Source organism: Triturus cristatus, chromosome 4_1, assembly GCF_964204655.1.
Source record: "Triturus cristatus chromosome 4_1, aTriCri1.1, whole genome shotgun sequence".
NCBI lineage: Eukaryota > Metazoa > Chordata > Amphibia > Caudata > Salamandridae > Triturus > Triturus cristatus.
This window is the reverse complement of record NC_140585.1, coordinates 1,193,499,960-1,193,526,298: the sequence shown is the minus strand read 5'-3', so window position 1 is coordinate 1,193,526,298 and position 26,339 is coordinate 1,193,499,960. Positions and strand designations below refer to the sequence as shown.

Here is a 26,339-nt window from a genome sequence, read left to right as displayed (position 1 = left end):
GACTGTGTTCCGCTCCCTGGCTCGTGTAAATACGGGTCCCAACCCAACCAATTACTGACGGAGTGCCTAACCTGAGTATTCATTATGTTGCACTCTTTTATGTGATTGGCATGCTCACATGCACTCAATACTTCTAACAGAGAGGGGCTATGTTAGGGTTTCTATATCATACATCAAATGTCTCTAGCCCTCACGCTTTCTCACTTTAAAGGTTACATTCAGGGGAAACTACATGTTCTTGTCATCAAAGGTGATCTTATTACATTCTTTAATTCAGAGGACAGTAAAGAACCGCTTATTGAGTGCGAGTTCATAGGAAGGTGTGCCTTTAAGTGTTATTTTAACACCCTTACAAACAGGATGAGGAGATTTACCGAACAAAAGCTCCCATTTTTCCCTCTGGATCTCGCCCTACATACTGAAGTAATAAAAACAACAATAGTTCACGATCAGAATGAAGCACTCTGCAGTAACTAGGCAATCCAAGTGTGAAACCTGATAACACAACCAATCAGTCACAGTATAATTCACTACACGATCAACCAGTTCCAGCGTGTCCAGTTCTAGGTTAGCCAATCACACAGTGTAGCTCTGGAAGCCACCAGCGACTCTGATCGTGACATCTAATGACTGAACCACTGGTCACAGCGCAACATAGCTTACTTTGAGATAATACACATGAACAGATAAACAAATATTAACAATGACCTTTGTCTCCTTTACCTAAATGGGAAAACAAAAAACTACCAATGGCTTAAAGGAGATCAGCACTCTTGTAGCTCTACCAATTTCACTAACCGTGACTACATCCAGTGAGATCTAACCTTTGGTTAATGCATTTAATCATACGCACCAAGGCATTAACTACACTAACCTGAATCAAAACACATTTGCAACTTGCCCTTTAGTAAACCCTATCATGGTATGAATGTGGCACCTCACAAAACAAACCTCACCTTAGGAAACAAGTACCAACAAGTTTATATTTCGAGAGCTTGTATTTTTGACAAAATTCGGTAACCAAACCTCAAAAATTAGCAAATGAGTAGCAATAAATGCAGTATCAGTGATGGCTTCCCACTTAAATGATGCTCTCTTTTTAAGCAAATTGTAAAAGGGTTGGACTACTTGGGCTTACCCCAGAACAAACCTGAAGTAGTAGTCACTCATTCCCAGAAATTATCTTAGGGCAAAATGGGTTTTAGTCCCGTTTGCGACCGCAAAAAACGTGTGGCCCATGTACTAATCCTATTTTACGAATTGCAAATCTATTTGCGACTTGCAGAATAGGATTAGTGACTCGCTATTAGGAAGGGGCGTTCCTAGGGCGTCCCTTCTTAATAGCGACTCCTGAAACTATGTATGACTGTTTTGTGACTGCAATTGCAGTCGCAAAACAGTCGCAGTTTACCATCCTTCACAGAAGGGTGGTAAACCACTCGCAAACGGGAAGGGGTCCCCAGGGGACCTCTTCCCCTTTGTGAGTGGCTCTCCAAATATTTTTTAAGGGCTGGCAGGGACCACTGCCTGCCCTTAAAAAATTAAGCTGAAAAGTTTTAGTTTTATTTTTAAATGCATCCCGTTTTCCTTTAAGGAAAACCGGCCGCATTTTTTTAAAAACTGCTTTATTTAAAAGCAGTCCCAGACACGGTGGTCTGCTGACCCCAGCAGGCCACCATCCCTTGGAGTGCCAGCCATTCCTAATGGGATTGCAAATTGCGACAGCCTCGTTAATATGCATGAGGCATGCAATTTGTGACTCCATTGGGAAATCGCAAACAGGGTCTCAGACACTGTTGTGCATCCCAATTTTCAAGTCAGAAATTGCAGGTCGCAAATGTAAAACAATTTGCAACTCACAAATTGGTGCGTCGTACATCTGGCCCTTAATGTACTACGGGAATAGCATTCTATTTAGGCTTAATTAAATGCTCAAACTTTGTGATATTACCAATTTTAGAATCAAATACCTCAGAAAAATTCCTAGAAGCTTCTCTAAATCATTATTATATACATCACTTATGAGAGCAACATGTATGTAATTTAGTTGTACAGGGCTCTCTGAACCTGGAACGAGTTTTAAACCCATCTGTGCTAAATCCTGCCAATCAACAATATTTTTGCCCTTTACTGCTACATATATCTTAGTCTTGACATATCTACCCAAATATAACACGTTCTCAATTAAATAGCCCAGCATGGCAGTGTCTAAAATATCTGTTGGTTGTAGGGGAACCTTGGTAGACCAATGTTGTGTGTAACGCTCATCTGGGATTATGATAACAGGAGCACCAGAATCTGTCATTACGTGCAGTGAAAAATCACCAATCATGACCCCTCAAAATGGATCCTTAACTGTTTGACTCATTTATGAATCAACATCAGTATCAACAGTTAGTACCATTTTGTGAAGATCATATGTACGTACATGTGAGAAGTTGGCCTGGCATATGCTGTCCACTAGTTATAGGGGACACCTTGCACCACTCCAATTCGACTCTTATGGTGATAGGTTAAAAGCAACCTTTAAAGAAAGCTATCCTAGTGGTAGCTGTGGAGAGCAGCCTTCAGGCTAAGTCTTGAAGGAGTGTTAAGCTTATTGTTTTACCATAGATACCCTCTTGAATAACCAAATGAAAGAGTAGTCCACACAGGTATATATAGAAAATATATGTATTTATTCTAAGAATAATCCCACTAGTCTCTTTATGAGGCTGGAGGTAAAGATACAATTCAAACAAGCATTGATAGTTACAATAAATAGCACTGGAATCATAGGGCCCCAGGGGGGACCAAACCATATATCAAAAAGTGGTATAAGAACCACGACAATTCTACAGACAATGCCTAGGGCATTTAGGGTCGCTGGCCCCTTGTGAAACCACCCAAGGTAGTGAGGAAGGGGACCCACGGGAGACGCGTGCAGTGGTATAAGCTACTGTTGGGATCTCTATTAAAGCCTATGGATAATGTCGCGGTTGAATTTTACAAGATTAAAAACACTTCTAGCAGGAGTTCAAGTTCAAGAGTTTAGAGTTAAGCTTTTGAAGGGCCCACACCCACGAGAGTACCGAGGTACCACTGTTACCTGCCCCAGGGAAGCCGGGTGCATAGGTCGTTTTCGATGTCGAGTCGCGGGCTGATTTTCAATGGCAAAACGTGAAGAACTGCTGCTAGCAAGAAGCGTCGTCGATGTCGTGAAGATTGAAGATGTAGATCTTGAAGAGAAGGACCTGAAAGCAGAGGGGACAGAGTCTGGGTCACGGCACAGTGACCAGGGGGCTCAGCAGAAAGAGCCCTTCAATGTCGGGTGCTTCCAGGTGGAAGATGGGTAGTTTGGATCTTCAGCCATGGGGTCCAGGAGGCTTCAAGGAAGGCCAGCTTCTGGAGGGCAACTGTCCCACGAAGGATGAGGGTCGCTGCGGTGTTAGTGTGCGGATTGGATCCACTAAGCCTTGGCAACCGCAACCCACGCAAAAATCACAAAACAGCTACTGGTGCAGACCCACAAGGTCTGAGCGAGGTCTCCAGCGAGGAGACTGAAGAGCAGGCCTGGACCAACCAGGGGAACTCTTGGAAGTGAAGATTGACCTCCGCCAGGGCCCACCAGTCGAGAGACAAGGGACCGCGGGAGGCAGCAATTTGGCGTGCGTAAAGATGCGCCCACGGGTCGCCGGAGCGGGCTAGGGCGTCGATCTTTGGCACAGATGATGCTGAGAGGTTGGCTCAATAATGGGCCAAAGCACAACTTCCCCACTCGTCGGGTTCGTGTGCTGTGCCAGAGGTGGCCGGTGTCCTCGGGTATTGGGAATCTCGGCACCCACGGGGTCCACGGTGCTGAGCTTTGCTGTGCACACTCACTGGCCTCTGAGATGCTCGGAAACCCACCTCAAGGTAGGTAAGAGTCGTCGATGTCCGTAGGAGCAGCAAAGTTCCAACCGGGTCACTTGCAGTGTTTCAGGTGCCTGCCAAGCAGGGGGGTAACTCCTTTACCCCAAGGGAGATTTCTTCATTCAGCTGTGCGGCAGCAAGTCGAAGTTCAAGTCTGTAAAGTCCAAGAATAATCTGAGGCTCTGGGGACCCTGTATTCACCTTTATCCAAAGATTAGGGGAGTGTCCAGATCAGAACCCACCAATGAGAGTTCAAGCGGGAAAGGGTGGCTACACCCTCTCCCCTTTGTGTGTTTTCCCGCGTGGGCAGGGGACAGGATGCCCCTGAACCGGTTTGAGGCGGTGTATGCAGAAGTAGGCACTGGAGAAGCCTATGTGCAAGTCTGAAAGACATCCTATGGTGCACCCACCCAGTTCCAATCCACATAGTCTGTCTGGGGAGGTGGGAGCACCTCCCTGCAACAAGATCCCTATTGTCCAGCTGCCGTGGCTGGAGTTCTGCCCAGCAACAGGCAGCCAGAGTTGTGTGGGTGGCGGGTAGCATCCATTTTGTACTACGTGTGCACTTTTAAATTGGTGTCTAAAATCTGCCGCTTTTACCATATCGCCCCTCTAGCAGGGGGGAATCATGCCTTCACTCCCATGGTTGGATTGGGGGTATGATTCCTATATGTTTGACACCAAACACGACATGGTTCTGTGCAGCCACTCTCAAGTTATCACGCTATCGCGATTACTTATAATGCGGTTAAGAGTATATGGTATGGCTGCACTACAAACAACCCAGCAATAGTTTTACGAAGGTTGCAGAGGGGCCCTACTCAGGTAGGGGTTCCCCCTCACACATATCTCAGCACCCTGCCTTGTAGGATTAGCAAGGCCTGCCTTAGGGGGGACCTATGAGGATATATGTGTTGTATGGAGTGGGATACAGGATACCTATATCCCTGTAAGGGGTGCAAGCACCACCCTACCCAGACTACAGTAGTGGTCTGGTGGTGTCAGTTTGTATGGCTGTCCCAGGGGTGGCACAATAAGTGCTGCAGCCCCTGGTAGGCCTCTGAGGGACCCATGCCCTGGGTACCTAGGGTACCATCTACAAGGGGCTGATAGGGTGTCCTCAGTATCCAATTGGGATGTACCTAGGGTACTCACATCAGTTTAGAGAGGAAGCAGATAGGCTGGGGTCCTGGATAGCAGGGCCACAGCCTGGCTAGGGTCAGAAAACAGTCAAACCATCAGCAAAAAGTTGGGGGCAACTATGCAGTCGATGCCACTCTCCTACAGTACATTTTTTACTCAGTCTTTGGACTGCTTCAGTATAAACATCTCAGTCTTCAGCATCTCCAGAGGGAGGATTCAGTAGTGGCAAATTGTCAAAAATGTGCTGTGCCGCATTGCCGAGATAACTGAAAAGTAGTACAAGCTTTCTGTTTGGTGCAAATTTCTCAGCATCAGTTGCAATGAGGACGTTTTCAAATGAACAACCCAATATCTTCCAAGGTACCAGGGGTTTCACAGGAAGAGCTAAGAATGGCGCAAAATGTACTAACAGTTGTGTATTTGCCATTGTTTAAATTCTCGAATAAAGAAAACAAATGAAGTACAAAGTAAAATTATAGGACCTACCACACACACAGCTGATCCTATGCCGTTCCAGTTCAAAGGTGCCAATCTAAGATGGCCGCCACATGTCGTGTCGTGACATCAGTGGTCACGTGACAAACAACAGCCAATGGAATGTGACATCAGTTTTGAAGAATGCAAGCACTCGCAATATGTCGCGCATGAGATGCAGAAGAGGATGCGAGCCAGTCTATGTGAGCTGAAGCACACGATGTGGTCCTCCGATCGTCTAAAATATGATCGGGCAGTTTGCACGGTGACACCGACTCCAGTAAGATCTAGTGTGAGCCGATCCCGCTCAGAAAGGAGGAATCTTTTCTTTGAAGTTTACTGTATAAAAGCAGGAGCCCACAGAGATGCGGTCACATCCTGTGCTTTCTGTCTGCAACTGCCTAGCAGTAGCATTCAGAACTCACATAGCGAGTGGGCATCCATGGGTCAGCAAGTTAAAGCATAACAATTCCATAGCATGCACCATCAGTATGTTAAAAAAAATTCCATAAAGCATATTACAATAAGGTGAAGTGTAATAAAAGAAGAATTAAGATTATGCATACGCCATTACACCCTCATGAACATGATCTAGACATCATAAAACCGTAAATCAAAAATAAGATAGAAGCATCAAAAACACAATAACCAAGGTCCCTACTATCTCACAAATCAAAGCTGCACAGCCAAAACACTCACAACCGGCATACATCTCATGACACCGAAACCCAAACAACAATTCCCACAATGCACTGCTCAAAACGTAAAGTACACTGCTTTCAATGGCATTTCCTACCACATTGCATCTCCCTACCTATTTCCCTTCTCAATTCACAGATCAGCGCCTGAAACACTGCTATAATTCACACAGAACAATTAGAATTCAGAAATCTACAAGGAATCCGGGCCAATTTTGTTTGGGGATTCAATTTCCAAATCCAATGAACCTATCCAGATGCCCCATTCTTTAACCATCCTCTGCTACCAGAAAACTGATGTTGGGCTTTTTCCCTAATCTCTAATCTAAAGTGCTACTAATTGTAATTGTAAATCGGATTTATAAAGCGCAGCTACTGCCCGAAGGCGTCTTGGCGCTATCGAGATTGAAGACAGAAGGGACATTAGTGCTGGGAACAGGCAAAAGAATAAAATATTTATTTCACGTGGTCTGTGTGAATAGCCAAGTTTTTAAACTTTTCCTGAAACACAGCAGGGATTAAGCTGTTTTTAAGGTAATAGGTAATTTGTTCCAAAGCAGCGCTGTTGACCCGAAGAGGCTTCTACCTCCCCAGGTAGCCTTCTTGAAAGGAGTAACTACCATATTCCTGGCCAATCCTGACCGTAGTGTTCTGTTAGGGACATACCACTTTAGTTTGTTCCTAAACTGTAATGGTCCCTGACCGTGCAGAGATTTAAAAGCCAGACAGAGGACTTTAAACTTACATCTCTGTCTAACCGGCAGCCAGTGCAGCTTTTTTATAGCTTCTCTTGCTGAAACATTTTTTGGAATCTTAAAGATGAGACGAGCTGCCGCATTTTGTACGATCTGGAGCCTGTTGGCCAGACCTGAGTTGAGGGTAAGATCCAGGCTATTGCAATAGTCTATACGTGAGAGAACCATTGCCAGGGTTACTGTTTTCAAGAGTTCCCCTGGTATGTGTTTTTTTTTATTTTATTGATTAGTCTTATGGAACAAAAAGGAAACAGAAGTGATTTTGCTAATTTGTTCTTTGAATTTAAGTTCCTTATCTATGGTGATGCCCAGATCCTTTATTTTGGTAGAAGGTGTGGGCAACACATCCAATACTGATGGCCACCAGTCGGGTTTCCAGAGGGAGGGTTTATTACCAAAGATAATAATCTCTGTTTTTGATGCATTCAGCTTCAGGCGGTTTCCATCCATCCACTCTCTCACGTGCTTCACACATGCACTAAAAGCCTCTCCCGGTGCTTTCCTCCATTTGTTAGGGACACCACAATTTGCGTGTCATCGGCATATGAAGCTAGGCAGAAACCCGCCTCTTATGATCGGGGCTAGTGGTGCTACATATAGGTTAAAAAGTGTGAGGCTCAGGGCCGAGCCCTGAGGGACTCCACATGGTAGGGAAACCTGCTTAGAGGTAGCCGTCCCCATTGCCACATTTTGCTGTCGATCTGTTAAAAATTATTTTAAAAGATCTAATGCTGTGCCTTTTACTCCCGCCCCATGGAGACGGTCAGCCAAAATCTCATGGCTGACCGTATCAAAGGCTGCCGAGAGGTCAAGCAGCACCAACGCCGCCGACCCACCTCCATCAAGAATTTCACGGATCTCCTCAGTTGCTATGATTAGGGCAGATTCAGTACTATGATACTTCCTGAAGCCATGTTGTGTTTCATCTAGCAATTAATTTGTTTCAATGTGTTCTGTGATTTGTTTGTTCATTAATTTCTCTATACATTTGGCAGCGAAAGGGAGTCTTGCGATAGGGCGGTAATAGGAGGGTTCAGTGCTGTTCAGGTTGTATTTTTTTTTTAAGTGGAAGGATTGAGGTACGTTTCCACTGATGAACCAAGAGCAGTGTAAATCCCCCAAGACTTTTGTTGCTCCAAAACTGCACATGGTCAACATGTAATTTCAATATCAAATGACATTTCAGAATAAAATATGAAGCACATTAGGCTTCACGATAAGGATTGGCAAGTACTATGATGGAAATCATGAAGGTTTATTGAAAAATTAAAGGCAATTCAACAGGAAAGAGTCAAATTCTGCTGAAAATCAAGATTGAGTTCTCATGAGAATCACACTGTGGACCTAAAAGATGAGACCTTGGAAAAGCATTTGCTTTTCTAACACAGCACAAAAATGAAGCATGAAAACTAAGCATCATGTTGTACATGGGGAATGACATTGTGTTCAAAGCATTGCCTACAAAACATCACTACTATGCTGGATGCACCGTGTATAAAGGACAGAGAGATAAATGTGTGCAAGACTAAGACGCCAACAAACTGCAAAACCCATTTTGAATTCGAGGCATACGTCATCAGTGTTAAAATAAACATAACTTCACAACAGAATATTTCAAATTCAATATATTAACCAAACTGTGTTAATATAGTTATGCATTTTCATTAAAACATCTACTCCACATTTCTACCATATTCTGAGCACTCTCTGATGGAAGCTGCTGTTGGTATTTAATCTGAGTCTTGCACAGCGTCTTGAGGGAGAGTTTGCTGGCACAATGTTTTCCTGCCTTGCATTTTTAGGTCTTGCCTGAGCAGCGCATGCGCGCTTTCTCTTTGAGATATGCTGTATCTGATCCTCGTACTGTCCTTTGTAAATGCAGGCGTTTGTTTGGTGAATACGCTTAGTAGTCCCTCATTTTGGACTTATGGATTCTCCCATGAGGATTGCCCCTGTTACATGTGCTCTTACTCTTCATGTTATTTAGGATACTTTGAGAAAACTAAACTAATTTTTTTTTGTTAGCCTGCCTCTGCACATGCTAAGTGTTCGTGTTTTGTTTACTTTGTGCCAACTTGATGAAATGTTCACGGCCCCTTCATTTGGCGTGCTTTTTTTTTTAATGTGGGCTTTTCTTCCTATAGTGTTCACCCGATCCTGTAAACTTCATTCTAAGGGAGTTCAACCATGTTCCGGACCAGCATTTAGGAGTTTGTAATTTTGTTGAGTTATATATTTTGTTTCAAATCACCATTGTTTACTTTTTTTATGGTAGACACCGGAGAGCTGGTGCTGCAACTCGAATCCTGTTCCCCATGTCCCAAGTCAGCAGCTCTGTGTGTTATGCCATATCCTTTTGTTATTTTGCTAAATTGCTTAAGCACGTTCCTCCCCTACGTTGCTCTCTGTTAACTGCCCCTTCCACTTCCATGCCCTTAAAAAAAAGCTAGTGTGCGCTGAGCAGCGACCTCGCATCTCACAACCTAAACTCAGCTCAGCATGCGACTATTTTTGTCTGGCTGAGACGCTGCTCTCCGATATGAAGCGGGGCTAAGAGAGAGCTCTCCGTGATGAGCCTGCACTTCAAATGCAAACCTGTCAGTGGCCGGTGTGTGTTTTACTACCCAGCTTCTTACACGTCCCCAGTTGCAATAAGTAACGTGACACACAGCAATGAGGTGTTTACCCACAGAGCACACATCTCGGACACTGGTTACTTCAATACATGAAAATTGTGGTATGGGGTCTGCTAGTGGAACTGAAAAGAGTTTTTTCCTCCTCAAAGAACACCCCCCCCCCCACACACACAAAAAAAAAGCATGTCTCACTCACACTCCCCGGTCATGGGCATGTTATCCCATAGAGCTATTCTTTTACAGGGCAGGCTGATAAGCCCTTGCACCCAACAGGTGTCTTGGTCAGAGACTATTACATGCGTTCCGGGAAGTTTCCTGGGTGTAGCACGTCTTTCGGTGGTCGCTGTTTACCTTTGCAAGCGCTGGGCTGAGATGTGAATGTGCTCCAGATTTGATAACAGGCGGCTCTGAGCAGGACCCGCTCATGCTTCAATTCACGCAGTATTTATTTAAATGCACCTTAATTCGTTTTCATTCAATATCCACATGGCATACACACTGCTTGTGATAACACATGTTACTGAAGCCTCTGGCATGCCATGCGCCCCTTCGGGCAGTGCAAGGTTTTCCATTTCAGTGGGATTGAATCTTACCCACCTCTACCAGATTCCCTCAGACCCTTTGTTATACCGTTTCTTAGCTAAGTTGTGACTGGGAGGGTCAAACTTGATTTGTAAGGTCTGCAGCTACTACTAAAGATTGTGGTTTGGAGGAGGTCTTTATATATCCATGCATCGTCACGTCACCATTGGCACGAAAAATAACAGTAGGTGTTGTAGCACCCAGGAAAATGTGCAGCATGGCTAAATACTCATAAGGTCCCAAATACGACACTTATTGGCTTTGTCAATGCTGGTTCTCTTACTTGCTTTCCCTCTCTTTCTTCCGGGGAAACCCCAAAGTCTGCGTGCGTCACTTGCAACCTGCGCAACTCGTACCCCCCCTCACACAGTTCTATTGCAAAGGCACAGCTCGTTCATGCACCTGCACTCCCGAGACGGAAGATACCATCTCCCGAGGGCGGGGGGGGTGTTCCTCTCCTAGTTTTCCTTCTGCCGGTGTGTTTTTTTAAGATCGGCTTCAACAAGGGGGATTAGCACTAGTTACCGAAGGATATTTAACCCTCCACTCCCCCTTCGGTGAATGGTTCACCCTGTTACTCAGTACATTCACACCCCCGCTGCAGGATGGTGCGCTCCGAGCATCCCTGCACCGGCTATAAATGACCGGGGGACGGGCGCGCGCGTGGCAGCTGCAGTGTAGGGGGCGAAGCGCGTGCAGTCTGATAGGGTTGAGGAGACCACGAGGGTAGGTACACGGGGTACCGTAGAGGGGCGGCCTTGTCGGTGGGTGTGTGAAGGGGACGAGAGACAGGCATGGGTGCAAGAAGGGTCATATAGTTGAGGTTGGCCACTTGTAGTTGCTGTATATAGTGGAGTATTTCACTTGGTAGAAGTGGGCAGAGTAAGCGGTGAAGATAGGGATCCGTTTGAGAGTGCGTGGTAGGTGGGCTGTGTTTGTGTAGGTCTGAGGTATGACTACGTTTTAGAGCGAGGAAGAGAAAAAATGTACTGTATACTTTAGAGGTTGTGTGTAAAGGGGTTGTAAAAATCACGAGGGGGCAGATTAAGTGTTTGTGAGGAAAGTACAGTCTGGATAGACTGCATGGGTTACAGAAGGGAAACTTATGTGGGGGGAAGGCACTGTGTACGAGAATGGCACAATAGCGGGATAGCAGTGAACGGTCTGCAACTTGGAAAGGCGATGTGCGTGGGTTGGAGTCAGTGTGGCAGCGGTAGCTTGGAGGATTAGTGCTTGTATAGGCGAGTGTAGCATGGGTAGTTCTGGTTTGTAAAGGCACCGAACGGATGGGCGTAGGGCTTTGGTTATTGATGTAGAGCGAGTTTTTTTTAGTGAGGGATTGATGTAAGTTGGAAATGAAGCGCGTGAGAAGGTTCTATGAGTAAAAAGAAAGTTCGTCCCCAATCATTGCTATTGTCTTTTGATAAGGAAAATAAATGCTTGCCAGACTCTTCAAACCAGGGACATTGTGAAGTGTAAATGAGTGCAGCAGTTTGCCTAAATGGCGTATGAAGGGTGAATAGTAGAAGTGATTGGTGTTGGGTTTAATTGGTGGTTGAGTTGTGCCGTGGTTGGTAACCGTGCAGGGTCCATTCAGCCTTTTAGTCAACAGGAGCAGTTTTGTATTCGTTTTTATTTTAAATAACTTGATAAACCGCTACATACTACTTGTTACCTCCTCAGCGAATGTATCTTAGTGGTCTTCCTCGATGAAATGCACTGTGGCTTGTTTCACTCGCTGAGTGTAGCCCACTTCCTCAGATAGCGTGTTGGACTGTACGGCCCATGAACCGCAGACTGAGCTCCAGGATGTTACTTCTAGTCTGTTGTACTTGAAGCTGGAACTCAACTCGTAGATGGCATGCGATGAGCTTGCGAATAAAAGTACACTCTGGCCCGACTGTGGCTCCGAGCACCATGCTCGGAGGGGCATGGCGCACTCGAAATTAGTTTTGAATGAGATCTGTTGCGCCCCCGTCTGGGTGCCACCCATGGAGGCCTGCACTTGTCTGATAATACATTATCTTGGCTGTGGTAGGAGTGACGCCGCCCTCTCCCAGCGCAGAGGTGGACAGCGACCACCGCACCCGCCTGTAAATTGCTGAAGTCCACTGTTTCACAGGCTCTCTTCTGAACTATCTTCGGCGCCCAGACAGCCTTCTGAAAGAACTGAGGCCAGTGGAAGCCCTTACTCATCCGTGGAGTTGGACTTGCGCAAGTCGTAGTCTGATCCCTTGCCCCTAGGGTTTACTGGTTACTGTGTGATACCCTGTTTTGAATGCTATCAAGTAGTTGACACTTGGATCAATTTTAGAACGATTTTATACAATTTAGTGTGGCGAAGCTTTCCACCCAGTGTAGTTGGGGGTTGACCTATTGAATTTAAGAGTGTTGAAACAGATGGGTCACTTGTTAAAGTTGAGGCATCTATACGTGGTCAGTCTTGTTTCAACCAAAAATGAATCTTCAAGTGGAAGATTTGCAGGGGAAGTTATTAAGCCACTGTAAAACAAAGACCATGGCCGCCTTTGCCACAAGGTGTTCACGTGCCAATGATGCTGTTTAAACTCTGCTGTAGTAACTGATTGTTGGACGTTGACGCTTAACGATTATTTTTTGTATAAGTCCCACTGTACTGGAGGAAGGTGCAAATTAAGTCTGTTTTGCTCCCATTGTGAAAATAAAGCACTGCATGGAGAAAATGACTTTTATATGGTTGGCTTTTAAGGTTTGTTGTGGTTAGTGTCTTCAGGTGGGGAGGGTGTTCATATGCCGCTGTTCCGTTGTCTTTTGGGGAGATTTCACTAATTTGCAGAAAGTCCAAATCATGGTAACAGATGAGGCACGTGCCCTAATCTATTCACTTGTTTTTTTTCCTTTTGGTGTTTAAAACTTGTTGCGTTGACTTGATGAGGTGCTCAGTTTTTCACTGCTCATTACTGCATTTTAGGGTGTGCAGGTCTTTGTAGATGGAATGCACGTACTTCATATCTCTTACTACCTCAACATTTCTTGTCCTTCATTTCCTTGTCAGGCTGTTTTTAGTGTGGACCTAGAGAGTTTCTAGCGCTCTCGCCAATGTATTGTCCCAAAAATATGCTTAATTTATTTCAGGCTAGTTTATTAGTGTTTATAGGTAATTGTGTGAGGAATTGGCCAGGGATCTTGGAGAGTGAAGGGTATGTCTCATGAAACTGATCGTGCATGGGCAGTGACTGAGTGCAGGTCAGTCATGATGGCCTGCTTTTCCCATTTCCATCCGCACCTGTGGAAAAGCACCGGATCTGACCAATGGGATGTCTCGTTCTGGGAGGTTTACATATTTTGTTTCTGTGCAGTGCCTCCAAACTGATGATGGAAACCGGGGTCTGAACAGGGTTTACTCCTTTAAGGTGCCTCAGCGGAAGCACACCGAGGAATGGTTCCATCTCAAAGTGGGTGGCAGTCTCAGAGCACATTTTCCAGTTGGGTCCCGGCCTGCATGTCTATGCAGAGTCTGCAGGTAGATCAGGGCTTCACTTCTAATCCGCAGGGGATCGTGGGAATGCGTGACTATAAGCCGGAGCAGGTGACTGAGGCCCGGGGGCTCAGAAGCAATGCTGCTCATGTGAAGGGGATTTCTGGTGAAAGCGGCCTGGCGGACAGCTTCCGATCTGTGCACACCACTTCAAGGGATAATAATATAGCATTTCAAGCATGCGGCAGTCTGTGGAGGGCTGTGATGTGTAGGCACACTTCAAAAGTGAGAAACAAGCCCGGAGCACAACGGAGCCACCAGCTTAGTATGAGGTATGGGGCTGCTTTGCGAGGCTTAGCCAGAGCTGTGTAGTATTGTTTCGCATTCCTTTGGTTTGGGAATCAGAGGTGTCTGTCCTGGAAAGCAAAACATTGCAAGATGCTCGACCTGGAGAATTACAGAAATTACTTTTAAATTCCATATTCAAACATTTCTGGGCCCACCAGTGTCGCCTGAGTCCATGCTAGACCCACCAGCGGGCACTAATTGGGTAGGTAGAAAAGTACCAATAGTAGATGGTGGAGGTGACCCTAAATTGCTCAGTTTAATTTTCGAGTGCAAGCATTCTATTTTTTAGTTGTCAGTGCCGCATCTTACTTGTGTCCAGGCTTTGAGTTCCAGACACAGCAGGGACACAATGCAGATTACTGCAGGCTGCAGCATTGTGGTGCACTTCCACCTATTCTAGGGTGCACCCTTGTGAATTGGGCGCTGCGGTTCCATTGTCAGGAGTTGAGGTCTCGGCGGTGATACTTTTACTTGGGGGGAAGGCAATGCACATGGCTAAGTGGATTGCTGTAATAGTGTAGGCCGTGTGCCAGCACTCTGTGCCCTCCTAACCAAGCTAAGAAGAGTATGCGAGTGACACATCTGCGTTGCCACTGAATGACTTCTTGGGAACCCAACCTTGTAAGAGTTGCTAACCCCCTCAGGGGGTTCTGTCTCGTTTTTTTTCTAACAGAAAATGGCATCTGGCAACGCATGCATCGGAAAGCCGGCTCCGGAATTCCAAGCCACGGCAGTGGTGAACGGCGAGTTTAAGGAAATCAAATTGTCTAATTACAGAGGTACTTGGAATGGAGGGTCCAATTTTAGTTTGCATGTGTTAGGAATACGCCATGGTACAAATGAATCTGCATAGTTTTCTTCTAGCCTCATTCACTACTGCCTTAAAAAAATATTAAACCAATATACTTTTTCCTTGCAAATGCAGCATGTTTACTTCCAAAATGCCACAAATTACCAGTGTACTGGCAAGTATATCATTGTAATAGTTGTGATGTATGAAGGGGTGCCCTAACCTGTAATCTACAAGTTGCCTGGGCAACTGCGCTTCAGGCTCGCACCCTCTATGATGTCATACACACATTCAGATTTTTTTAACCTGTAGGTTATGCACATCCGCAGTGGGTTTTAAACCGCTGAGCAGTTTTACCTGCTACTATGAATCATTGTGCTTTTGTTAAAAAGCAGCATATTATAAAAAACTGTTAATGCACACTATCATTTTGTCTGTATTTTTGTTGGGATAAGATTGTATAGATTTGCAGGATGACACTGCAGCACAGTACTGTATGCTCAAGATAATGAGGGCCTGCTTTTAGGGTGCCTAGACATTAACCCAATCTGTAGTCACCGAAGTGTTCTGAGATGAATTTAGTAGGCACTGTGTAATTGTAGAGACTAAGCGTACTTTAATGGGTATCGCTGTCCCGGCTGTGCAGCAGCTCCTGTTGCGCTGTCTTTCCATCTACCACACTTGTGCCCTGACTCCCTGCCCTCCGTAGAGCATGGCCACAAGATGTTCTTCACACGTCGACCTTTGGCTTCAGGTCCTGCATGCTGTTGGACACTTAGTATATTTCCTGGCTGCAGTACCTTGCATGTTACATAAAGGACTCCAAGACTGGTTGGGATGTTCTGGGCTTTGAGGTTACTGTAAGTCAGTAGTTCTGCTGTCATTTCACTTGTCTTTACTTTTCAGGAAAGTATGTGGTTTTCTTCTTCTATCCCCTCGACTTCACCTTTGTCTGCCCCACCGAGATCACAGCCTTCAGTGACCGTGCCGAAGAATTTCGCAAGATCAACTGCGAGATCATTGGTGCCTCGGTTGACTCTCATTTCACCCATCTTGCATGGTAGGTGCAGGTTCCTCTTCAGTTTGTCGTGGTAGTATCACTCTTCTGACTTTCATCTTGAATGTGTGCTTTTGGTGTTTATAAGGGTGCATGCAGGGTGGTCCTTCTGCCTACATATTGTGTGGTCACACATGTGCAGATGGCTTTGCCTGGGAAACATATAACAGTGAATGCTTTATGCATGGAGTTTGATGCCTTGAACCCCTCCCTCTTACCCCCATATAGTGTGTAGAAGAGCTAAATAAATGTCTCCAGCAAATGGGAGGGCTTATCTAAAACTAGTAAACATTAGTTCTGATAGACTTCTAACCATAGATTCCTCACCTTGTAATACTCCACAGGCATCGGACTGGATCTTGAAGATATTAAGCAATACCTCTGCACGAAGGTAGGTGGCATCAGTGGACTCTGCATCAGAAGTGATGTCAGTGCCCATATAAGTGCCACCCCGGCATGGTGACATGACTTCCTTTCTTCCTGCACCAACAGCGCAGATCCAGAGAGCTCCCTCTGTCATTTGTTTACCACATTTTTTAACTTTTGAGCTGTATCCCCCAGGATGCTAGGTTCATGTCTCCCAATAAACCCATGATTTTCAAACTGAATGAAGAATATCTGATAGACTTCTATCTGCAGATTCCTGTACCAAGGCTTCAGACTAAATCCGGATATTGTTTGTGAGCAGTACCCCTGCGCACTAGTAGGTGGCGTAATTCGAATCTGCATTGGTCGCCAACGTTGTTTGCACAGGAAGTGTCGTGTGCAGGGCCTTATATTTGTGCCACCCCAGCACGCTGATGTAAGTTCTTTGTGCACCAGTCAGAAAAGATCTCGAGAAAGCTAACCCCAGTCAATTTTTGACTGTCCTTTTTCGGCTACGTTGAACACTGGTTTTGAGCCCTGAAGCTCCTGTCACCGGCACATGTCCGTGACAAACCTGCGCCTTATTTGCCTCTGGTGCCTTCAGCGCAACCACGACACGAAGACCTGCATCGACTGGTGCGCCATGAACCCCAAGGCTTTGAAGGAACGCTCCTTGCCACCCATGTGATGCAGCGACTGTATCTATTCCAGTTGAGAGGAAGGGATCGGTCGAGGAGCCCAAGATCCTCATTGCACTGCAAGTCCTCTTCGAGTCCTACAAGCGCAAGAAGAGTAAGAAGTCGAAGAGCTCTTTGTCTTTGCCTCATCTGTGGAAGTCGTCTGAAACGAGGGAGCGTCATGAGGCCTGGGTTCATGGTTGAGCCTGCTCCTGAGCCGGCTCGGGGCCCCTTAAGTTTCAGGGAGCCGAAGCGACCCCCGCCCAACTTTGAGAGTTGAGGCCATGCACCCCATATTTGGGCTGCCTGTTATTTCTAGCGCACACGCTCAGATGTCACAAGTTCAGGAGGAGGTCTGCACTGGTTCTCAGCCGGCGTTTTTCCCCCGGCTTCAGTCGGGCCCCTTAGATCCATTGATGGACCCGAAACAGTGCTGGTTGTACCACCTCAACATTCCCTGGCACCGGTCCTGATGCTCCTAGTGCTGCCGACACCCCCTGCGGTGGTGCCTCCATTCTCATCCCTGGCTCCCAACAGGGAGGTGAAGGGGTTCGCCATACTCCAGCACTGACTGGAGCCATGCCTTCCAAGATGGAGCCCAAATCCTATTCTAATGGGCTGGAACTCTGGAAGGATTGGAAGGGGTTGCGGGACCCTGAAGAATACCAGTCCTTAGACCCCCAACAGGGACTGATGTGAGTATTTGGTGGATGCCAGTGGACTGGACACATCTCCTGATAGTGGCAAATTCTCTCCGCCAACCGTGGCTATCGGTGAGGAGCTTCCTTTGCTATGGTGATTAGTGCGGCCAAGGTCCTGAACTTTAGCCTACCCCCAGTGGCAAGCAGGACTAATGTCTTGGCAGAGATGCTCCAGCCGGGAGAGCCCCCCACCCTCCCCCATAGAACCACTTCTGTTATTTAATGAAGCCCTCAATGATGTCCTGCTGTGAACAGGACGATTGCCCACCGGCCTGCCCCATGGGACTCCAGCTTCCTTACCCAACACCCTACTTTGGAGAATTTGGTGACCCAAGCCTCCATCTCCCATGTAAACCCTGGAACATTCCATACCTCCCCACCAGATTGGGAATCCAAAAAGCTGGACACCTTAGGGAAGAAAATGCTTTCTTCCACCAGCCTGGCAATGCGGTCTGTGGACTTCATGTGCCTTTTGGGCTGTTACATCCATGCCCTGTGAGATTTGGTTCCACAGATGCTGCCCATGGTCTGAGGAGGCCCCGGCCATACTCTCCCAAGCTATGTCTGACTGGAGAGATGCAGTGAAGTTCACAAATCGATGTGGGATGGACACAACTACCTGGCTGGGTAGAGCGGTTTATTCAGTGGCCTTGCAGCACCACGCCTGGATGAGAACTGGCGTTTCTGGGATGTCAAAGCCTCGCTTATGGACGTGCCTTTAGGTGGCTCTAGTCTCTTCTGAGACGAGGCAAACTCTGTGCCAGATCGCTTTTAGGATAGTTGAGTTATGGCCAAGGGCTTGAGTCTCTCAATGGGCTTTCGCTAACCCTTCTGCTCCTTTTGTGGCCATGGAAGGGGCTTCCAGCCACCACAGAATGCAGGCTTCCAAGTCTCTGTGTGGCAGAGGATGTTATACCTGCAGATGCTCTGGGTTGGGCAACCACAGGTCAGGCCAGTGCATCATTCCCCGGCAGCCTCCGAACCCCTTTAGTTTGCCCTCCTCATCGTGGGCACTCAGTAGAAGGCAGGATATGCCATCACCTGCTCCACTGGAGGTCTAGAACATCAGTCACCTGGATTCTTAAGATTATCCAGCGGGACTAATTCCTCTCCTATGTGACTGCCCCTCCACCCATGCCACCCATTTGTGTCAGGCTGATGTTGGAACAGATGTGATTGCTCTACCAGGAAGTGACAGCTCTCTTGGCCAAGGGAGCTTTAGAGAGGGTGCTGGTGCCAGAATTTGGTCATGGCTATTCCTGCTACTTCCTGGTGCCCAAGTAGGATGTAGGCCATTGTCCTATCCTAGACCTGCAACCTCTCAAGTTCTTCCTCGAAGTTCAAAATGCTGATACTCACTCGAGCTCTGTCATGGACCCATCAGACTGGATGGTAGTGCTGGACTTGCAGGACACATACTTCCACATTCCCGTCCTGCCTGCCCAAAGGCGTCATTTGCAGTTCAGTGGGCCACAAGCAATTTCAGTTGTCTGTTCTCCCTTTGGGCCAAACCAGCACCCCTTACGTGTTCACCAAGATGATGTTGGTGGTTGCAGCTCATCTGCGGAGATCAGGGGTGCCAGTCTTCCCCTATCTTAACAACTGGCTGTTGAAGACAAGCTCTTTCCAGGCAGTAGTCTCCCACCTCCAGACTTTGGCGGACCTCCTGCATTTGCTGGGACGTACTATCAATGTACAGAAGTCACCAAACAATTTCAGATGCTTCCTTTCATCAGAAGTGTTCAGGTCAGTGCATTTTCAGGCCTGTCCTCCCGAACGACAAGACAAGGATATTCAGGCTAGGATGATGTTTCAGGCACTATCCTGGATTTCAGGGTGACTGACTCAGAGGCTGCTGGACCTTATGATCTGCATCCTACTTGTGACTCATGCCCACCCGCATATGCAGGCTCTAAAGTCTTATTTTAAGTTTCAGTGGGTGCATCATGGGGGGGGGGGGTGGTGTCTCTTTCCAACATGGTCCAGATCTCAAAGGGAATTGCAAAAGTTCTGCATTGATGGCTAATGAACCGCGATTGGGTCATCTGCAGACCCCTCTCCCTTCCCCAACCAGATCTGACAGTGGTGACAGATGCTTCACTCCTGGAATGAAGTGGCTATCTGGAAGAGGTGGAGATCAGAGGACTTGAGTCTCTGGCTGAATCTAGACTCCACATAAACCTACTGAAGATCCAGGAGATTCAGCTGGCATTGAAATCCTTTCTACCCTCCATCAAGGGAAGGCTATTTCGGGTGTTAACGAACACCACCACCACGTGGTACTGCAGCAAATGGTGCCGGGTGGGCTCGTGGACCCACTGTTCAAGAGCTCCGTGTATACTGTTCAAGAGGCCCTGTGTATCTGGACATACATGGAACGTCGGGGCATAACCCTGGTGGTTCAACACCTGGTGGGCTCTCTTTAACACCAGGGCAGACTAACTCAGCCGAAGATGCCTAGCAGATCACAAATAGTCTCCATCTTGATCCAAGATCTGTCAGCAGTGAGGAGAACCTTGGTTAGATCTGTTTGCCATGGCAGAGAACGCTTAATGTCAGCAGTTCTGTGCACTGGAGTTTCCAAGCAGGCTCTCGCTCGGAGACTCTTTTTGTCTCGAGTGTTGCTCAGACCTCTTTTACGCTTTTCTGCCCATACCACTCCTGACCAGAGTTCTCAAGGTCAGGAAAGACTGGGCTTAAGTTATGCTTGTGGCTTTGTACTGGGCTTGAAGAGTTTTATTATCCCGAGCCGTTGAGCACTATGCCATCGGTCCTTTGATAAGGCTAGTTCTTCGTGAGGATCTTCTGTTACAGCAGTAGGATAGGGTTCTCCGCCCAAACCAGTCAATGCTATGCCTTTTATGCGTGAAGTTTGGGCGACAAGTTGACAGATTTCAACCTTCCGCCTGAAGTCTGCACTGTTATCTTGGAAGCCAGGTGTCCCACCAGCAACATTGTATGCGCCTGCCTTCCGGCAAAGTTTGTGGCATGGTCTGTAGAGAAACAGGTTGACCCTCTTTCTGCACCCCTCTCTCAGAACCGTCTCTTTTCTCTTGCCCATCAGGGCTCTGCTCTGGGCACCCTAATGGGGTTTCTTTTCTTCCATATCAGCCTTTTTGTGGTTGCCAGATCAGCCTCCCCCCTTCAGATCCCCTGTTGTAAATAGACTCTTGAAATGTTTGCAACACATTTCCACCTTCACCCTTCGTCATGCTTCAGTGGGACATTATCTGGTCTTGACTTGTACTCTCCCTTTGAGCCATTGCACAATTGCTCGCCCAGGCTCTTTACTATCAAGATAATCTTCCTCGTGGGGATAACATCTGCCTGGAGGGTGGAACCTTCCGGTGTCATCTAAGCAGCAAGACCTGTGCATCTACCCAGACAAGCTCATTCTTCGAACTAGAGATTTTTTTCTGCCAAAAGTGGTCACTCCCTTTCATGTAGGCCAGTCCTCATCCTGTCTACTTTTTACGTTCTGCCACATCTCTCCAAGGAAGAAGAGCGATTTCTCCTTCTGGACCCAAAAAAGAGCGCCGTTATTCTACCTTGACTGTATAAGAGTTCCGGGTGGATCACCACCTCTTCGTGGGGTATGTTGGAGCGGAAAACGAAAGGGCCATGCAATGGACTGTGTTCTGCATAAAAATCTGCTACACACTGGCCAAGAAGCAACACCTGGAGGGCTTGCTTACTTATTCCACCAGAGCCAAGGCTGTGACCACTGTTAGCATGTGGAGTTCCAGTTCTGGATTTCTACCCGGCAGCAACATGGGCATCTCTGCACATGTTTTCCAAGCACTGCTGTCTGGACAGGCAGGTCAGTAGGGGTGGGCATTTTGCCCGCTTTGTTCTGCAGGACTTTTAAATGGGAAATTGTTTCAATGACCCGCCTACGTTAAAGTATTGCTCCGGTACCTATTCTAAGGTAAGGAACCTGTGGCTAAAAGTCTCTATCAAATGAGCACGTTACTTACCTTCGGCATCGCTGTATCTGGTAGACTCTATATCTAGCCGACAGGGATTTCCCCTCCCAGGGACCTTGTTCTCCACACCAGTGGCCAGTGTTTTGTGGCTCGTGGCGTGAACATTCGTGAAAAGAAACTTCTGTTGACATGCTGGGGTGGCACCTATATAGGCATAACGCATGTCACTTCTGATGCCACCTACTGGCACGCGTTTGGTGCTGCTCTTAAGTTACAATCCACTCTGATGCCTGGAGATAATTCTTATGGTAAGGAATCTGTGGCTAGTCTCTACAAGAAATGGTGTTACCGAAGGTAAGTAACTTGTTCAGCACCAACAAATGTCTGTCTCTGACCCATACTTGGTTTATGGTGCCTGGGGTTGAGCCACAACCCCAAGGTCCATCAGAAGGCGATTTGCAAGTGGGTGTTGATGCTCCTGGTTGTGTTGAAGACGACGACTCCACGCCGATACAGCTCCTGTGGGAGATCGCAAAGATATTTCTGGAGCCGTTCCCGCTGACTATAGTCTTCAAGGTCCAAGACTTCATCCTCGCGTTTGGTATGTCCTATAAGCACAAGAAGTTGATGCATGTTTTGCCTTCCCCCATCCAAATGCTGTGCTTCTAGGCCCCGTTGCCACACAACACCTTCGGGTCTGGCATCTGAGCTCACTCTAAGCTACCCAGAGTTAATTCCAGAGCCCTCTGACGGCGGTCGATGAGCCCATTTTTATCCCTAACTGAACCTGGGCCACTCCAGCGCTGTTCCATGTCTATGCCGGTGCCATCCAGGCCCTACCTATCCCTTGACTTCATACCCCTAGATCAGCCCTTCCTTCCTGAAGGAGATCAGGAGGAAGGGTTTGGTCCCCTAGAAGAAACTGGTATGAGGAGCTGGGGGATGCCAGTGGCCTGGACACCTCACAGCACTCTGGCATGATTTCCCCTCTGTGCCCTGTCAGGGAGAGGTGCATCCTTCATCAGTGATGTGCAGATCCGCAAATGTCCTTAAACTTCAGCTGCCAGCTTTCGAGGTCAAGACCAACCACTTTACTGCAGTGCTTCACCCAGAAGCCGGTTTGGCTGAACCACTGCTCCACTTTAACAAAGCCGTCACTGACTTTCTCCGCAGGGCTTGGGCTAAACCGTGCACAGGGGCTCCTGTGCAGCACATGATTGGCAGATGTCTCCCTATGCTGGAACAGTTCGCAGAGGAGAGCAGGAGTCAGACACCCATATGCGCCCGAAATCCCACTGGGCATGGTGACAGCACTCCCTCATGGGGGCGATTGGTCGAGGCTGCAGTTGTGGGAGGAGGCAGGGGTCGAGGCTGCAGTTGTGGGAGGAGGCAGGTCTGCAGGTGTTGGGGGACCTGTACGACGACTGCGTGCTGTCCCCGTTCCAGACTCTGCAGGATTGCTACGACCTCCCGAGTGGGTATTTCCTCTTTCATGCGGCTTTGGTGAGAGCCATACAGGCGCACTGGGGTGAGGGCCTAGTTGAACCTGTAACGACGCAGGCGTGCCGATACACCAAGATGTCGGCTGGCACCTTCAAGGCAGTGACGTGCCTTTACTCACGGATGGTGAAGGAGACCCTCCAGCCCCTGACCGCGTTAAAAAACAAGTGGGAGCTGGACCTGCAGGTGGACATCCCTGACACCACTTGGGCGCAGCTGGTGCGCAGAGCCAGAAAAAGCACAAGGAATGCGCGCTTCCAATTGATACATTTTTATGTGCTCCATAGGGCATACCTTACCCCAGACAAAATTAGGAAATATTTCGGCGCTGCGGAGGCCGCGTGCCCTAGATGCAACAGAGTGGGAGCGGACCTGGTCCACATGCTGAGGACCTGCCCAAACCTGCAGGAGTACTGGGAGGGGGTCGGCGGCACGTTGAATGACGTGGCAGATGGAGACCTACAATACGACGCGGCCGTTTGTATACTCCACTGGTTCCCGCATACGCCCAAGAATAAAATGTCCAGCAAGTTCATTGACATGGGCCTTCTCCTAGCAAAGAGAGAGGTGACGAAAGGGTGGAAGTCGAAGGCGGGGCCTACACACCGGAGATGGCTGAATGAATTTCTCAAATGGGCGGCTAGCGAGAGCACACTCAGATACCAACTAGCTCACCGAAAACCGGACGACCGGGCACAGGCGGCGGCAATGGTATGGGAGGTGATGGTACAGGCCCTGCGGGACAGCCTAGCCAGTGGGGAGGAGGGTGAGAACTCTGAGGACGCAGCGGACGAAGTTGTGCCACTGGCCCCCCTGCCAAACACACACGATTAGGGATTACTGCATTTTTCCTGCTACCCACCACACATGCTATTTGTTCCTGACTAGGCGCAATGGGGAGGGCACTAGGGAGGGGTGGGTGGAGGGGGAGTTTATAAGTTTAAGGTTTTCTGGAAGTAGAGTGTAAGTTCTGAGCGTATCTGGGGGAGCAGAGGGAAAGTGATCAAAAGCGGGCAGCGGGGCTCCCCCGGAAGCATGCTCCTGACAGTTTTGTATTAATGTGCCATGGGTCTATGTGACGCCGCCCGGCCTCCGGGATGTGGGCAGTACGGCTGTGTATACTGCACGGACTAACGGTTAAGGGGAGGACGGGAAACCTGCATTATTGACATGCATCCTAGTTGCTGTACGTTGTACTTGGTCCTGCAATAAAAATGGTTTGACAAAAAAAAAATGATTGGCAGATGTCTTGCCCCAGGAGACCCAGCCTATCTCTCCCAGCACCCCTCACCCAGAGAGCCTGGTCTTGCTGGCTGCGGCTTCCAGGGCCAACCCAAATGCGCTCCCTTCCAACTCACTGGACCAGGAATCCAAGAGGTTTGACACCTTTGAAAAGCATATTTATCTTCCACAAGGCTAGCCTTGCGGTCAGTGAACACTGCATGCCTCTTGGCACTATATTCCCATGTATTGTGGGATTCAGTTGCACAGCTGCTTCCCAAGGAGGCTTGTGTTCTCTTCAACCAAGCCATATCAGACGGTCAGGATGCAGCAAAGTTTGTCATCAGTTGTGGGCCTGATATCGCCTTGGTGCTGCATCATCACACTTGGTTGTGGTCCTCAGGGTTTCATTGGATGTTCAAGCCTCCACGATTGACATGCTGTTCGATGGCCTATTAGATGACAATGTTCACTCTGTGCTTGAGCGCTTTTGTGAAATCACCCCTAGATCTCTTGGGCTTTTCCTATTTACCTGGCCCCAACAGCAGTCATTTTGTCCCTGTCTGCTGTGGCCAGGATGGTATGGGTGTCTGAAATACCTGCCAGCACTGCCACTTTTTTTGGGCCGTTCCGTGAATCTGAAAGAGGACATGAGAGTTGGACCCAGTGAACTGTCCAGTCGCTCCCACCCCTCCTGCAGCCACTATCACTAAGCCTCTTTATTGCACCCTCCATTCAGCATAGCCACCCCATTGGCGGCAGAATCTGGCACCACCAGCCCCAATGGTCTGCAATAACCTCCAATAAGTGGGTGCTTGTGATTGTTTTAAAGGGGTACCCCCTTACATTTGTGAAAACCACTCCACCCATGCCACCATCCCATGAACTGCTGATGGAGGACCATGTCTCCTTGCTTTGTCAAAGTACAGGTTCTTCTGGCTAAAGAAGCCATTGAGTGTCTCTGTACCAGAAGTGGCGCGTGGTTGTTATTCCCGCTACTTTCTGGTGCACAAACGGGGATGGAGGCCTCCGTCCTATGGCTAGACCCTAGAGACTGGATGGGAGGGCTGGACATGCAGGACGCATTTTTCCACATGCCCATCCTGTTGGCTCACAGGTGTTACCTAGGATTCATGTTAGCCACAAGCATTTCCAGTTCGCTGTGCTCTTACAGCCTTACCAGTGCCCCTTGGGTGTTCACAAAAGTGGTGGTGGTTGCAGCCCATCTTCAGAGGTTCCATTCTACCTACCTGTAGGAGGCGGGCTCGCCACAGGCAATCACTACCCACAGCCAGACTATAGTGGACCTCCTGCATTCACTGGGGTTTACTACCAACTTATCAGTCATTGAGGCCACTCTCAGATGCTCCCTTTCATCTGAGCCTATCCCGACCCAGGGTGATTCTGTGCCAATTCTCTGGAGAAGCGAGTCCAGGATATTGAGGCTATAACTCTGACATTACACCCTTTATCCTAGAATTTGGTGGGACTGAGACTGGTGGGTCTCATGGCATTCTGCTGGTGAACCATGCCTGACGCATGCAGGCTCTGCAGAGGTACCTGCAACCCAGTGGGTGCAGCATCAGGGAAATCTCTCTGACCTGGTGCGGATATCGGATAGGACTGCACAAGATCTGCAGTGGTGGCTGCAAACAGCAATTGGCCCAATAGCAGACCCCTCCCTTCCCCACACAGAGCGGACAGTGGTGACCATTGCTGCACTTCTGAGTTGCCAGCAGCTGCCTGGGAGAAGTGGAAATCGGAAGTTTCTGGTCTCCACTGTAGTCCCAGCTCCATATCATCTTTGTGGAGCTGAGGGGGATTCGTTTGACATTGAAAGCCTTCCTTGGGCCCTGTAGTGGGGCAAGATGGCGGCCGTGTGAGTCGGTCGTAGGTGGCTCCCGAAAGTGGCGGTATTTATTTAAGCACAGGACAATGAGGTGGTAAATATGACGAACCCTCAGCAAGTTATAAGATCCTTGGAACCTACTGGGATCTTCCCTTGGGTTGCAGTCTTGGTGGAGCAGGCAGAGCGACTGATTTCCGGCTGCAAGTACCTTGAACAAGCACTCATCTTCACGTCTGGGCAATACGAAGCGGACAACTTGCTGGCCGCG

The 26,339-nt window shown here is 48.0% G+C and overlaps 1 protein-coding gene across 2 annotated transcripts in view; it reads left to right on the top strand.

Moving 5' to 3' along the window:
- The first annotated feature begins 10,785 nt into the window (after positions 1-10,785).
- Positions 10,786-26,339, top strand: part of PRDX2 (peroxiredoxin 2) — a 35,201-nt gene continuing 19,647 nt past the window's right edge. Inside the window, exons 1-3 of one of the 2 annotated variants that reach the window (XM_085654473.1) lie at positions 10,786-10,905; positions 14,658-14,763; positions 15,681-15,834. In XM_085654473.1, the coding sequence (XP_085510599.1) occupies positions 14,661-14,763; positions 15,681-15,834 (257 nt within the window). In that variant the 5' untranslated portion in view covers positions 10,786-10,905; positions 14,658-14,660. Of the gene's footprint in view, positions 10,906-10,947; positions 11,003-14,657; positions 14,764-15,680; positions 15,835-26,339 lie in introns of those variants that run through there. The other variant, XM_085654474.1, reaches the window with a different exon arrangement.